Source organism: Hippichthys cyanospilos, chromosome 17, assembly GCF_059441005.1.
Source record: "Hippichthys cyanospilos isolate Australia breed blue-spotted pipefish chromosome 17, RoL_Hcya_1.0, whole genome shotgun sequence".
NCBI classification, from domain to species: domain Eukaryota; kingdom Metazoa; phylum Chordata; class Actinopteri; order Syngnathiformes; family Syngnathidae; genus Hippichthys; species Hippichthys cyanospilos.
Genome location: NC_142385.1, coordinates 14,094,010 through 14,109,310, shown reverse-complemented (window position 1 = coordinate 14,109,310; position 15,301 = coordinate 14,094,010). Strand labels below are relative to the sequence as shown.

The window sequence follows — 15,301 nt, the reverse complement described above, 5'->3', positions numbered from 1 at the left end:
AAAGCGTGAAGAGGACATTTTATGGATGCGGTTGTCGTTTTGCCACGTTCAAAAATCTGTTGACTTTTGTCGGATTCGTTAAAAATAATAATAAAAAGCCATTCCAAAAAAGGTCGGAATCAGACATTTCCAAAGAATTTGACCTATTGTGACAAAGTTCCCAACTAAAATGTTTTATTTCTTCTCATAGGCAAACCGCAGGACTAGATGTTCTAGTATTCCTCGTTTGTCTGATAAAAGTCCAGTTGTCTCGTAACGCTCGCTTTCGAGGAATGTTGCACATCGGCGTCCCAGCAAAGAGCCCCGACTTGTTTGCTTAAAAGCAAATTAAGAAAGAAACAAATGCAGTTGAAACTTTTTAACTGGGGGAAAAAAAAAAAACAAAAAAAAACCTTCAAACAGTTGATCATTTAAGATGTTTTTTTTATTCATATTGCAAGTGCTCTACAAGAGTGTGACTTAAATAATTCCTGTTTCCAAATGAAAAATAATCCGACTAAACATGATTGTAAATATTCAAAGACATACAAACAGCAGACGTGCATTTATGATTTCCTCATAATTAACCTGCTTGCGACAAAAGGGGAGAGCGAGGAGGGAAAAAAAGAGGAAACAGTTTGCGGTTGTGCAAAAATGAGTGCGGTGGAAGGGGAAAGAAATAAGAATCAAAATTCGCTACGTTACATTAAAGCTTGTTATGTACAATGAGTAAGCTTTCAAGTGCAAGTTCCACCTTGCCACCCTCAGGATGGAAGCGCCAGGCTTCCCGTCGCCGACCTAAATAAAATGTTGAGTGTATCAATAACCAATTACACGAAGATGGACATCTGCCTTTTTTTCTGCCCCAGAAGAAGGTATACAGTCTGGTTTAGGTAGCATGGCAATTTGATATGAAGGTAAACTTACTCCATGTTACTTTTCAGCTGGTGCACCGTGCGCTTGTCCAGATAGCGGCAGAAAAGCGTCAGCAGGTTGGAGGGCAGGAGGAGCGGTTCCACCAGCGAACACTGAGAAAGCTGCCCAGCCACCTGGAATATTGTGTCCGTCCTGGGAAAAAATAAAAAATGGGAATATACTTTCAAAACGATCTCTTTGAGGAGTAACCGGGAAGAATGGCTACCATGTTTCAAAGTCACCGATGCTGGGCTCCAAAGGAATGCCGGAGGACAACAATTTCTCCCCATGGGACAGCAGAGCATAAAGCAGCGAGAGCCCAAACTGAAAGGGGGGGGGTTCAAAAGACGGATCATGAACAAAAAAAAATTGTTTTTTGAAGACAACTGAGAAGTTTGGAACATTAGCCAGAAACTAGAAGTCAAGAAGAATGTAAAGACCTTGTTCTGGCACGCCAGGGAGAGACACTCATTGTTGGACAGAGACTCCGAGGAGGTCAGAACTCTCAGCATCCCGATCAGCTGAGTGAAGGTCAAACCTCCGATCACATTTTGAAAAGGAGGGTAGAGCACGGGGAGGTCCTAAAAAGATAAAAACACAAGTTACTTTCAACTTTACAAAATGAGAAAATGACCGCAGCACCGGCTTACCTCTTCTGTGTCCCTGCTCATCAGCGTCGGAAGGTTGGCTGTCACGATTCTCAAAATCTTCACGGCGGAGTCGCGCTTCAAGAAAGGCAAGAGCCGGGCTAGAAGCTTTTTGCCTTTTGCGACCGCAAGGAAAGGAAGAAACTCCCCTTCGGAATTTCTAAATCACGTGAAAAAACAAGCATCGATATCACAACAATTAATTTAGACACTAAAGGATCTTAAAATAAGGGTTATGAATACATCGTGTCAATACATTGGATGCATTTGATGGGGGTGTCCAACTCTGGGTTCTTTCTTCATATTTTGGACACGGGATGTAACAAAATGTTCCAAGTGAAGCGCTGTGGAACCTTTGTAGAAGCAACGTATATTTGGAGATCCTGATACATACATTACTGTATTTCCTCAGTTTTGGAATAAGCATGCATGCATGAAGCGCGACAATTTCCACTTGCAACGTCTATGGAGTCTTTGAGGACAACTCGGCCCCTTGATTACTCACAGGGCATCATGGTGCTGCATCCTGGAGTAGATGTGCTCCACTTTTCTCTGCGTCTTCTCAATCAAACTCCTCTCCTCCAGCTTGGATAGGATGGCGGTTTTTGTCCTCGCTGACTCTTCCACCTCTAGCAGAACCATGAACAGCTGCATGCAAGAAAAGAGAGCAAAGTGTTCCAGAAGAAAGTGATTTTATATCTATCTTGGGGTTATGGAAAGCACCTTTTCAATTTCGCTCAGAAGCTCCAATCGTTGCCGTCTTGTGTCCTTTTGCTCCTGCGGTAGTAGACATCAGTGAGGCAATCTGGTCATTTGAAAACATGCAAATATACAAGACAAATCACCTCAAGTGGACCTTGAACGTGAACGGCGTGAACGGCCCCGATGGCGCGGCGAGGAGAGTAGCACGTGGACACCGCCACTTGACCCAGGGAGCCTTCGATGTGTACCACTGCAAGGGGATTTTGGGGGGGGGTAAACACTAAAAACGGCTGAACTTCATTTGCTCAATCTGATGGAAAAACAACCTGGTGTGTAGGCGTCCGTTTTTGTGATGTAAGGAGTCGTGAGTTTGAGGGGCTCCCGCTTGCTTCTGATGCCCAGCTCCTCCTCGGCCATCTTTGCTTCCACCCGCCTGTAGTACTCCTAAAAACACCCCGCAGAAGAAAATTGAATAAATGCCAACAAGGAAGCGGTAAACTGAGTTTCCATACCTGATAGTAGTAATCCTCAAGGTAGGGGTTCTCGCTTTGCAGCTGGATCATCTGAAGGCGGATTATCCATTCCTTCTCCTTGGCAGTCATCAGATTACAGTAAGGATCCCAATCGTCCAGTTTTCTACAAAATTTGTGTACTCGCTCGATTAAAAAAAAGGGGGAAAAAATGACAGCCACCATTTCCTTTTATTAGGCCGGATTTAATTTGGGACACACCTCTGAAATGTTCGTTGTTTTTGGTTGAGTACGCGTTTATGTTGTGGGTGGAGCTGCGTGACTGGGCCTGGGCATCTGGGAGGAAAATAAATAAAACAGGAGAAAGACGCTTAAAAACTAATATTTGAGATTACACTCAGATTCGGCTCCCAAAAATCGATTCAGTGATTCCACAGTCCACATTTTTTCAGTCACAAACCTGATATATTGTACTGGATTCGAGGAAGGGCTGTAGAAGGGGGGCGGCCCTGGTGAGTTTGGGCCAAAACGAAGTTGCATCAATTTTGGAGTGAGCGGCTGTGGGGTGGATGGGCAAGGCCGATTTGTGGGATGCCCAAATCCCTCTGTCTGATTTGCAAAACAAAAGAGAAGCGCTGTATTGACCACAAAAAAAGAGAAGCGGTGTATTAACCGCAAAAAAAAAAAAAAAAAAAGTATTTACGATACTGATCCGAATGTATACCTGATTGTAGTGCTGCCTCTGGGTTAGTGCCCGACGGGAAAAAGGGAGACCTGGCACCATTGGTGCCTAAATACAAAAAAAGAAGCTGTCAGGGTTGTTTACAAACACATACAGTAATATATATATATATATATATATATATATATAATAAATAAAGCATCAGGATTGAGGTCAAGATGAATTCTCAACCTGTGAAGGGCCTCTCAGGCCAAACTGCCGCCTTGGGTAGGGCCCCCATGGTTCTCCCCCTCTCCTGCCCGTGAAAGAGGCGGCAGGATCCATGAAGTTGTAGGTCAGGCGCTGGCCTCCGTCTCTGTTGCCCTCAATCACACACACTATAGCGCTGTCCTAACACACAGATCCGCATAGGATAAGGCTGCAAGCCTTGAGACATAAAGACATCAATTATCATCACCTGAAGGATCGAGCCTGAGACTCTTCTGGTCTTCACGCACGACGGCTCCGTCCACTGGAGGACAAAGTGAAAGTCTTCCAAAAAAATTTTAACAGAGGATAACTGACAAATGTACTTACGTCCTCGAATGTACGGTGGAACATCACATTGCCGCAATCTACGATGGCACTGTCCAGACTCTGAAGAGATTTTTTTGTTTTACATTATAGCTTTAAATAAATAAAAATCAATCCTCACCTTGAGGCTGGGCCGGCCCTCCACTATCCTCATCACAGCGGGGTCTTCAAAGATCTGACCTCTGCCAAATCCTGTTCTCAACCCTCGCCCTCTGCTTCGCTGCACATAATGGCGCACCCTTAGGGGAGGAGAGGGCGAGCTGCGAGACGATCGATGTTTGGGGTCAGGCGGCGGCGTGAGGGGCCGGGGCGGCAGGTCCCTAAACTCGAGAAGGGTGCTGCCGGGCCTGTTTAGGCTCACCGATTCTTCTACATCTAACATTAATAAACAACAGCCACAAATGGAGAAAATTCAGTACACAATGGGTGCCGATATTTGTGAAACAAAAATAGCAGACAGACCCATGCCGAAAGTCTCCTCGTTGTGGATGTTGCTCTCTTCGTCCTCCTCCGCCATGGTCTCCAAGAGCCCACAGTCCATGCTAGTCTCGGGCTCCTCTTCACTCCACTCATCTCCGTTTTCAGGCCACTGCTGCGACTCATCTTCAGGCACCTGGATGACATGATACACGACTAGTCAATGGTATTTGATGACAGACAGCATTTTTACATATTAGACATTTGACAGCTGTGGTGACGCATGAGAAAGTTCTCATGCAAACTAAATTCTAGTTGTTTCACCAAATTGCCTCAAGCTACATGCAAGTCAATTCTATGGGGGGAAAAAAGTCAACAATAATACAAACAAATCTATGGCTTCATCACTTCAGTTTTTCATGTTTCAGTGAAAATGACATTTAAAGTAATACTGCACATGGGATACAGTTCCACTATTCTAAAAACATTGCTGTGGTTTATAGTTTACGATTTAAGGAATAAATGGTCATGTGACATTCGCAAGCTAAACTGTGATTGTTTACTACCTGAGCAACACAAATGTCGTGTTCAGTCAACAGCAAATTGCAAAATGGCTGCCCCCTGAGGTGGATTAAAATGGGTGAATTTTGCCACTTAATTCATATTCCGCTGGTATAGTAATCAGAAGGTCGTGTTTAGACAAACTTAACTCATTTAGAAAAGATTGTACACATAGAGTGAACGTAAAAAAGAAACTGACAACCGACCAAATGTTTTTGCTTCGAAACCGCTTTGCGTCCTACATTATGAAGTCGATTTTTAATTATTTTACCCCTTACCTCAAGTTAGCGTTGTCTCAGCAACGGCGCATTTTTCTTTAACCAATCAGATTTCAAATTGAGCCTCACAACCGGAACTGTGACGTCTGCACTTTTCCACCCTCTGATTGGTTGGAGCAAAACTCGTTTGAAGCTAAGTCAACTTCAATGCGAAAACACGGCATTCGGGACATATAGATAAACACTCAGCATCTCTCGTTTGACGGATTTATTTTTTTTCGGTCATGTTAGAGAAATCTCCACTTAAGTTCCATCTACTAAATTCAAGGCGTGAGATTAGATTGAACATGTCAAAAATGACGAATTAATTCTGATAAAATGAGAGAAGTCTTTAGTTAGCTAAACATGATTGAAAACGGCCTTTACTTACTAGTGTTCGCTCTGATTCACTCATGGTGTATTTTTTGTGTCTTGAAAGCTGAAGGGTCTAGTTAAATGTCCAGGTTTCAATGCTGTTAGGGACTCACTTTATCTTATAAATGTTTAATTGAAATCAGCTGGCGCGAAAGTACGTGTCTACGTCATCACGCACGCTAGCTCGTTGATTATTTCAGTTGGGAGATGGCGACATCTTGTGGTAAAGAATAAGTGTTACATGGATCAATTTCCTTGGCTCAGTTGACCGGACAATTTAGCGGTTACGTGAACATAATACAAAAAATGAAAAAACAAATTAAACTTAATGCAAATGTGACTTTTTTATTCTTTGGGAGGGTTTTTGGCAAAGTGCATACAGTATTTGTGAAAGAATAATGTGATCTGATAGCTAACGTGATATCTTAATTAGACTTCTAGATTGCAAGTAGTACAACTTAAAGCTGCAGTCATTTATTTGGTCTGCATTTTTGAAGCAAACAATTCCCTCGTAGAAAAAAAATCCTTCAGTACAATTCACTTCATCTTTGGTAAAAAATAATAATAAAACATGAAATCAGCAAATTATGTAAAAAAAAAAAATACAAGCATGTAACAAAAATATTTGACATTATTTTAAGCATGTCTAATTCAAGGCGGGGCAAAATTGTGCTCAATTATATTACTGTTCTTCTTTCTTTTGTATTTTACACCACCCAGGCTAAGAGCTGTCTGATTTCTTTCTTCAAAAGAGAAAAAAAAATCCGTACAATATTCCTCCGTGTGGAGTTTAGAGATTTAACAAGCAGTTTTTAAGTTGAGAGCAAATCATTTCGATGTAAAAGTATTGCTTTGGTGCCAGGGTGTGATATTGTTGCCTCATGGTACCAAGGAATGACGTTGAAGTGAGTAGAGGAGCTTCATGTAGTGATTTGGCGCCCTCCTGTGGCCGTGATTATACTCACAGAAAAACCTGGATTGCTTCTTTTTATGCTCAGGCCGAAGCTATGCACAGTATAAAAGTATTGCTTTGTCGCCAGGGGCGGAGCTTCATTTAGTCCGGCCATAGCATTCTCTAATAGAAACAAAAGTGCTCTGCTGCCATCTTGTGGCATCTATAGGCAATTGCAAAAGTTTTTTAGCTGGGGATTCTTGCTTTTTGACGTAATGGCTCTGCGGGGGTTCACTGTACTCATAAAAAACAAAAAAGAGACCAGCTCCGCCCTCATCGCCAAGGTGTAAAATTTCAAAAAAAATAGCGAGGAGGAAGATGTGATTCTCCTCCTCAGCCGAAGAGCTTGATGAAGCACGGGTGGCAGTAGGGCTTGTTCTCCTGCTCCTTGAAGCAGCCTTTGCTCAGCGGCTTCAGGCAGAAGTGGCACACCAGGTGGTGGGGGTGGAATTTGGCCCCCATGGCCGTCACGCAGCGGCCCAGGATGGGCTGTTGGCACGCCTGGCACACGCTGCCCCGCGACTGGTGGTAGTGGGCCTCGCACAGCGGCTTGCCCTCGTGCTCGAAGAAGCTGCCGTTGACAAAGGGGCTGTAACACTCCTGCGAGACGGGAGGAAACAGTGGCAGGCATTTATAGCAGGAAACTTGAGAGTTGGAACTACAGTCACATGAGAATCATGAGCACAGTTGCACAAGTTGGATGCCTAAAAGGTCTTTAGGACTACTACCAAGTTCCACCGAGAAATGCAGTGGGCTAAAGCCAATTTTTTCAAATCAAATAAATTACTCGTTCACTGCCAATGACGGATATAGACGTCAATTTTTTTCCCCTATATGATTATTAATTTTGGCTTTCGCTTGTATGTACAGTGCACTGCACACTCACCCTGCAAACGAAGCACTGCGGGTGCCACAGAGAGTTGAGGGCCGAGATGTAGTTTTCCAGGATGGGCTGGCTGCAGCCTTGGCAGCGAGAGGCGAACAAAGTCAGGAAGCACTGCTGGCAGTACTGCTGGCCCTCGCGGTCATGGAAGCCTGGGAACAAGAGCGTCGGCGCAAAAGTGATGAAAACGACATCCCATCTACCTTCGTGTTTTCGTTTGATTTTTGTCACTGGCTCAAGAGCAAAAATTCAAGATTTAACAAATTAAGGCAAAGCATCCCCTTTTTATTTTTAATCCATAATAAGAATATAACTGTGAGTAGGCTATGTTTTTTTTTTATAAATATTAAAAAAATAATTCTTAAATATTTTCTGTTTATTAGTATAGATCTTTTTCTTCCCAGTTTTGACGTTTTTTACTGTAGATAAAGCTTTTTATGTTCGTTTTTATTTTATGCTAGTTACTTTTTATGCTAATATCTATGTAGTTCTCTGTATTCTGTAAATCTAGCTATTTTTACGCTAGTTGCTATGTAGTTCTGGCCATTTTTATGCTGGTTGATATGTACTGCTAGCTATTTTTCATGCTAATCTCTGTCACTCTAGCAAACGTTTATCTATTTTATGTAGCTCTAGCTATGTTTATGCTTGTAGCTATGCAGCTCTAGCTACTTTTTATGTGATTAGGTATGTAGCTCCAGCTACTTTTATGCAAGTAGTAAGGAGCCCTAACTATTTGTTAGGCTTGTGGCTATGGTATGATAGGTATATGTTTTGCTAGTAGCTATGTAGCTCTAGCTGTTATTATGCTAGTAGCTCTAGCTCTGTTTGTTATGCTTGTACATGTGAAGCTGTAGCTGTTTTTTTAAACTGGTAGTTATGTAGCTGTAGCGATTTATAATGCTAGTAGCTAGGTTAAACCTGTTTTAGGAGAGGTTATCAAGTCAAATGTTTCAGTTTTTCAAACTAATTTCTTGTGTTTACCTTCATCGCCAAACGTGCTGCTACATTTGACGCAGCAGAAACACTCAGGGTGCCAGTTCTTCTCCAGGGCAGTCACCATTTTCTGATTGAGCCATAAAACATTTCTTAGTATTTGTCAACAATTGGTGCCAGGATACGTGCTGCTAGCAGAAAGCTAGTAACCGATTTCTTTTATGAAGATTTTGGATAATCGGGGGCCCCATTAGGGAAAGCTCCAAATCCCGATGGCATCACCATTTTGGTTTTCATACTGCTCTTTCCCACTCCCACCTTTCTAAAATTCTCTCACATTTAATATGGGCTTGTTGCAATGTGCACAATGAGGGGAGAAGAGCGTGAAGTAGTCAGATTCGCAGTATGGCCTCCCGTCCTTTTCGAAGAAGTTTCGGCTGCCCAACTCCGTCTCGCATTCCGTGCAGACAAAATGCTCGGGGTGCCACACCTTGCCCAGGGCCGTCACCACCTGCGAGAGGGGAATACATATGCATATACAAGCCAAAGCACTACTTTTGTCAAGGAAACTCCTCAACTCATTTTAACATAGTTGGTTGACATTAAATGCCACCAAAATTCAAAACCACACCTCTTGGACTTCAATGAACAGATGGGGCCGTAGTTGCGGCACGCTCACCTGCCCCACGACCGGCTTCTGACACGCCGAACAGTTTCCTTTCGAGGAAGTCTGAACCCCCTGTCGGCTCAAGTCGGATTGGAGGAGCCCCAGCATGCTGTCCAGCGAGCCGCCCGCTGGCGCTTGCGGAGGGACCGCCACTTGCTGCTGCTGTTGCGGCGCTGCTGTTGTGGGTGTTGGCGGTGTTGTGGTGATCACTGGATTAACAGCCACAGTTGGCTGAAACCAAAAAAATACATTCATTTATAAACATTAACTTTGACGGAGGTTACTTTGGAGACTACTGCCAAACTTGTATCGTGTACTTAATTATTCAATCATCTGAATAAGAGATTTACTTGTGACAATATGGTGACTGATTATGGCCAGAAGCGACGTCGTGTGACCGTGAACAAATCATGGGGTCAAATAAAGGTCACTGTAGCTCAAACAAGCTGTAGGTTTTGCACAAGGGATTTAACACATCTTAAACAATAGGGAAGTATCATGCATACAAGCTATGTTCAATTCTATTCTACTACACAGCATTAGCATCAAGCTAGCAGACTTTTGTCAACGAGCTATTAATCGTATTTATTTTTCACATTACTACTTACTGTGCTTTGGACACGAAAGTCAGACAGAGACGCCATTAATTTGTCCAACTCCAGTGTTGCGGAGGTCGCTGAAGGTTTTGTAGCGCTGAGAAAAATAACAGTTACAAGAAATTCATCTAAATACACAAATTAATACACAACATAATATTATACTATTTTACAGTGTTCCCTCGTTTTTCGTGGGTAACGGAGACTGAAAGAACCCTGAATAAGTGAATTACCCAAAAGAGGATTCCTTCTTTATTTGCGTCTGAACAAGATCGAGTATTAACAGGCTGTTTGGCTCTTACAGACGTGTTAGGACTGAATAAAGATAAAATTCAATGAGTTTGTTGTTACTTGGAGACAGAGTCCTTGTCCTTCATCTTGTCATCTTTCGAAGTGGGAAACTGGGCCAAGATCTCATCTGGGAAGGGCACAACATGTGATAAGAATTTGGCGAATTGTCCAATTAGTTTGGACAAAGATTTAGTGTACTCGTAGTAGCTGGATATCAAATCTCTAGGATAAAAACAGCTTTTCTTAGTGGTTCACAAATAAACAGACACGTGCGGACCTGTGATGTTGAATTGGGTTGCGTTCAGCTCCTGTAGAAGATGGTCCAGTTCACTCAGTCCTCCTCCTAGCAGCGAGGAGGACGAGAAGGCCGGAGGAGAGAGCGGAGGCGGATCGGCCGAGCGGGGAGAACGGGATTTACACACTGTGCTGTAAGACGTAACAAGAAGCATGCGCGTGAGCACAATAAACCAACACATGACAGTTGGAGAAAAAGAAATGATTACCTGTATAGTTTGTCTGGCTTGGAATTTTGTGAGGACTTCATGGCAGCAGAAACCGTCTGAGACGACAGGATATGATTACGTGCGCGAATTCCCGAGCAATAAAATTGTACATACGATAAATTATTGTTGCTGTTACCTGTCACTTCGGATACTTTTTTAATGCTAGCAGATAAGTAGTTCTGGACTTTTTTTAGTGGTCTAGTAGTGATGTTATGCCAGCTATTTTCATGCTAATAGCCGTTTATTGTGTTTTTATGTTATCCTTACTTTAATTATGTAGTTCTAGCTATGTTTTATGCTAGTAGTTACGCAGCTCTATTTGTTATGCTTGTAGCTATGTAGCTACAGCTAGTTTTATGCTAGTTGCTATGTAGCGCTAACTATTTTGACGTACTTGTAGCTATGTAGGTACAGCTATCTTTTGTCCTAGCAGCTATGCTAGTTTTTATGCTAGTAGATGCTGACTTGTTTTTCGAAATGTTGCCAAGTCAAATTGTACCAGTTTTACAAGCAGGTAAATTTGCTTAAATGAATATATTCCTCGAAATTACACTACTTGTTTTATTTTTTTTTAGAGGAAGTTGCTAGCGGTAAAAAAAATATTTATATATTTTTGAACATTATACGTTTCTAAATACCGTATTTTCTGCACTATAAGACACACCTCAAAGCCTCCAATTTTCTCAAGGTGACAGTGCACCTTATAATCAGGTGCGTTTTATATGGCGCATAAACTGCAAGATTTCATTTTTGGAGGGACGAAAAAAAAAACTTAATCGCCATGTAAATAACACCTTGTTTGAAATTTTGAATATGTTCCAATTCTGAAGCAATTTATTTGGGTACAAGATGCAAAAACCGCATTGTGATTGTTTTGTTGACATTCCTTGTAGCACAGCTCCATCTAGTGGACATTAGGCACTACTGTAGCTTCTATTCTATGCGCCTTGTAATGCGGTGCGACTACAGTTTTAAAATACAGTTTTAACATTTTTAAAATTTTAAAAATTCATTGAAGGTGCACCTTTGGGCCATGAAGTGTGGAATATCTGGCGTGTATTTTTCTACTTTAAAGAAGATAAGTAATGCAATAGATTGTTTTAAACGCTGGCCTTGGTGGGTTTCAATCGGTACCTGTTGTGGGGTGTAGGCAGGTGGCGGTGGGCGGACCTCGGCAGGGTTCTGCATGGCCGGGTCAGCGTGTAATGGCGGATCTGATGTAAGGAGGACCGGGCAACGGGCGAGAGGAGAGCCGGTGCTCTCCAAATCAGCAAGGAGAGCATCTATGTGGAAGAGACAGGCGATAAACTGGAATGGTCGAGGAAATGGGCGCAGTCTGTAAAAACCTTCATGATCTTTGTAAACGATAGTCGCCAGGGTACTTTCGGGTGGATTTCCTTATCAGTCAAATGTTCTATGCGGCCCAACACGACATACCGATTAACATTGTGAAATATGAATTAAGCAACACATTTTAAGCGGCAGCAATTTGTATTGCTGCTTGCTGCGGACTAAAAATGACATCGCAGTTGCTCAGCTAATGGCAAATCACTGCTCACCTGTTTTCTGAGTTTGGTCATGTGACATTGGCAAGCCGAGCCGCGATTGGTCATCACCTGAGCTACCGTAATTTTATTTTCAGTAATTGGCGAATAGCCTCCGGTACATGTAAGTTTGTTTACTAGCGTTGCCATCAGAGCTACTGCCACCCAGAAGTACGTGCGACGTCATGGTAAGAATGTCTACGATAAGCACGGATAGATAACGTGCGGCATGCCATAGACAGGAAGTAGAAGAAGCACATGCACAGACAGTTACGTACCAAAGACAACAATACGAGGACTGAGAGGGTAGTTAAGTGGCTCAGGCACTCCTGAGGAGAAACGAGACAGCTTCACAACCTCATCCAAAACACCTAAAAGGCTTGACAAATATTTTCAGCACTCCAGACATGCCAGCGTGGAAAGGATGCAGAGGTGGAAGAGTATTTGCCAGCTGATTTTTTTATTCCAGACTACCCCCCCCTCCCCTTTTTCAACTTTTAGCTTTGCAGCTGCATGACATCATCTATTTCTCTGATTCATAATTCATCTGATTCATAACTTGCTCGCTGGTTTGCATTAGTTGAACACTTGAAGCCATCATAAATAATGTCTGTCTCGACTTTTTCAAGATGCACGTCGGTAGTTGATTAGCTCATTTCACTGCGGTGGAAAAACAGGACCAGATCCGCAATTTTCTTCACTGTCTGTAAATATTAGAACAAATTTGCCTTAACAAATGGATCAATAGTTGGGTATTATTTGGTTATCAATTTAAAGCCTCTGTTGGTTAGAATCTAGCACAGCTGGTTTTCATGCAGCAGCTCGGAGTTCAAATGAGTTCATTTGTCAAAGCTGACTATGTTGTTCCCCACAATGGCAGTCAAATCAGACTTGTGCATGTGTGTGTGTGTGTAAATCCCATCCACTTTGCTCTTCTTCTCTCTTTCTGTGAGATGCATGAACTCACAGCTGACAACGAGGCACTCTAAAGCAGTCCAACAGCCCGAAGCCCCCGTCCACACATTAACCATGAAATCAGATTTTTTTTTGTGTGTGTGTTATCCCAGACATCTTGCTTCTGTTTTTCTCTGGGTGAGAAGCATGCGCTCATAACTGGAGTCACACCCTCCCAAAGTTTTCATTCACATATTGATGCTCATCCAGCTCTAAATTTGCTATGCTAGTCCTAAAGCTATCTCCTCATGCTAGCAGTTAAGTCGGCTTTCTTCCTGTTTTTATCACATAAAGTTTTCTTGAGTCCTTCTAGTGTAACCATGCAAGCCCAAAGAAGTGTTTTTACGTTTTTTAGGCATAGTATTACTTCATTGCATTTTAAATATAAAATAATTATCTGTGAGTTGTTTAATATAAGCAGCGTTCCTCCCGACCATTGCTCATGGTCCCAAGATGATTCACAGTTGTGGTACGAGGATCATGTGCATAATTTACAACCCCCCCCCCCCCCCCCCCCGCCTCCCTCTTACACACATTCAGTCTGCTCATATAAGGAGTTAAAATTCTCTCAATGGGAATGATGCCCATATTTAGAGCGGGTCCATCTAAATTGTTTGTCTTGGCCGCCGCTACTAGCTTCCTCTCTCAACACGTTAACTTAGAACAGTAGACATTTGGGGGGGTAAAAGAGAAGAAAGTGGACCAAACATGGTCACTACAAGCCAGCCTGAGCGGTCAACGTAATCCAGATGTGCCCACTTTTTCTTGGCCGCATCCTTGCACGCAGAAAAGCGTGCTGAATGGGAAGAACGCTGCAATGATAACAAAAAAGCCTAATGCTATTCTCAAAGAGCTTTTGTGGCTTTTTTAGGGGAAGTAGTAGCACGCCCTCGGGCTATTTGCAGGCACAGTTCTCCCCACCTTCTCATTACGCTTTTCGGGAACAAGAGGAAATGGCTTTTGGAAAAGAAGACTTCATCAATTCACAGCTTTCTCAATCCATCATCACGTCATTTTTGAAGGCAGCCCCACGGAGCTCCGCAACACAAAGACGAGTGAGTGATCACAAGTCATCGTTGGACCTCAACTTTCTGAAGATTTCTGTCTTACATGGTAGGGGGTGGAAGAAAAATCAGGCGAACCAGCGTCAGCGGTAGCTGATTTCCTGCAGGACAGCCTAAAATAAAGATCCCCTTCCACAGCTTTCAAAGAACAACACACACTCACTACTTACCCAAATCCTCCATTGTGGAACACCCCAGCTTGGCTCCTGTGTGTGTGTGTGTGTGTGTGTGTGTAATATGGACCGACTCTATTGTCTGGCTGCAATAACTTCTCATGCACCGTTATTCGCCCACACAGGAGGAAGAGGAGGAGGGCGTCCCGTTTTTTTTTTTTTTTTTTTCACTTACTCCTTCCCTCTTCCTGTGTAATGCCCTCCTCGCAGTCGGGAAGGCGTTTGCTGAAGGGAGGGAGGAGGGAAAAAAAAAAAGAATGCGGTTCCCAGCCCGCATTCCCTGGACACATGACGTCACTCCATGACCGGCTGTCGAGAGACAAATTGTGGCACAGCATGCGAGCTGCACAAACTACTGTCAAGAAAAATGGGCAATTATGTCTTCACGTGATGTAATTAAGGGTTGGGAGTCAGATGCTCACCCATGTTGAATTTCTAAGAATCCGGACGTAGAAAACTAAAATGTTTTTTGGAAGCAAAATGTAAATAGCTACCAGCAAAAGTGAATTCTAAAAAAAAAAAAAAAAAGCAAAATAGCTGACTTGAGCAACCTCCTTATGTTTTTTGTTTAAGGCACAAAAATCTATTTTTATTTTTTTTTTAGAAATGCTGACTAATTTGCCACATCGTAAACAATGAAGCGTTAAGTATTTTTTGGTGGTACTAACTTAGAGTAAAAAAAAAAAATCTGAAAAGTACTGATTAGGCAAAGTATCAAGCAAAATGGGAGCCTGTCACACATAATCAGAAAAAAATATGCTTGAGCAAATAACACTGATTTGCGCTCCTGCTTCTACAATTAAGGTATCTCTAAAATTAAAGAAGGTTTCTTTTTTTTTTTTAAATTTGGAGCTAGAATATACATAACAGGCACAAACAAAATAATACTGAATGATGACAAATTTAATATTTTTTACCATGATGGTAGTGTTGGATGAATCAAATTTAATGTTTTCTTTTAAGCATAAAAAAAATATTCCGGTTGGTTCTAGAAATTGTAAAATGACTCATATGAATTCTTTTAAAAATGGAGGTTTGTGGAAGTTTGCCATTTTTAAATTTTCTCCCAAGATTAAAACAATACTTTCAAAATGACCGGGATTCGAAAAACTTTTTTTTTTCCCAGGAGTTCCATTTTTTAAGACTAACATCTTTGTGAG

At 42.3% G+C, this 15,301-nt stretch overlaps 2 protein-coding genes across 6 annotated transcripts; both read right to left on the bottom strand.

Moving 5' to 3' along the window:
* Positions 1 to 448: 448 nt before the first annotated feature.
* patl2 (PAT1 homolog 2) lies at positions 449 to 6,461 on the bottom strand. Its single transcript, XM_088439638.1, has 20 exons — positions 6,457 to 6,461; positions 4,952 to 5,006; positions 4,431 to 4,581; positions 4,090 to 4,343; positions 3,972 to 4,031; positions 3,853 to 3,906; positions 3,627 to 3,785; positions 3,438 to 3,503; positions 3,174 to 3,322; positions 2,975 to 3,049; positions 2,756 to 2,879; positions 2,570 to 2,687; positions 2,387 to 2,493; positions 2,265 to 2,318; positions 2,047 to 2,189; positions 1,545 to 1,701; positions 1,335 to 1,475; positions 1,121 to 1,218; positions 907 to 1,047; positions 449 to 777 (listed from the first exon to the last, which is right to left on the bottom strand). Exons 1-20 carry the CDS (start codon positions 6,459 to 6,461, stop codon positions 744 to 746), a joined length of 2,145 nt encoding a protein of 714 aa, XP_088295764.1. The 3' UTR covers positions 449 to 743.
* Positions 5,904 to 14,291, bottom strand: LOC148409830 (transforming growth factor beta-1-induced transcript 1 protein-like). 5 transcript variants are annotated; one of them, XM_088439055.1, is made up of 13 exons: positions 14,139 to 14,241; positions 14,015 to 14,069; positions 12,229 to 12,279; positions 11,541 to 11,689; positions 10,407 to 10,462; positions 10,181 to 10,329; positions 9,964 to 10,030; positions 9,625 to 9,709; positions 9,029 to 9,247; positions 8,687 to 8,860; positions 8,398 to 8,479; positions 7,417 to 7,565; positions 5,904 to 7,130 (listed from the first exon to the last, which is right to left on the bottom strand). In XM_088439055.1, the coding sequence occupies exons 4-13, from the start codon at positions 11,592 to 11,594 to the stop codon at positions 6,864 to 6,866; spliced, it is 1,302 nt and encodes a 433-aa protein (XP_088295181.1). In that variant the 5' UTR covers positions 11,595 to 11,689; positions 12,229 to 12,279; positions 14,015 to 14,069; positions 14,139 to 14,241; the 3' UTR covers positions 5,904 to 6,863. The 5 variants fall into 5 exon arrangements, with proteins under 5 accessions (XP_088295181.1, XP_088295179.1, XP_088295182.1 ...); XM_088439053.1 differs by lacking the exon at positions 14,015 to 14,069 and having other exon boundaries at positions 14,139 to 14,291; XM_088439056.1 differs by lacking the exon at positions 12,229 to 12,279.
* Positions 14,292 to 15,301: the final 1,010 nt, after the last annotated feature.

Excerpts from the sequence above, each read along its gene's own strand:
- patl2 (XM_088439638.1), bottom strand. Across the intron at positions 2,494-2,569 it reads AACGGACGCCTACACACCAG|TGGTACACATCGAAGGCTCC; the intron begins GTTGTTTTTCCA and ends ATCCCCTTGCAG. Across the intron at positions 1,476-1,544 it reads TGAGCAGGGACACAGAAGAG|GACCTCCCCGTGCTCTACCC; the intron begins GTAAGCCGGTGC and ends TTATCTTTTTAG.
- LOC148409830 (XM_088439053.1), bottom strand. The coding sequence starts at position 14,244 with ATGAGAAGTTATTGCAGCCAGACAATAGAGTCGGTCCATATTACACAC. Across the intron at positions 10,330-10,406 it reads AAGCCAGACAAACTATACAG|CACAGTGTGTAAATCCCGTT; the intron begins GTAATCATTTCT and ends TACGTCTTACAG. Across the intron at positions 10,031-10,180 it reads AACCCAATTCAACATCACAG|ATGAGATCTTGGCCCAGTTT; the intron begins GTCCGCACGTGT and ends TGCCCTTCCCAG.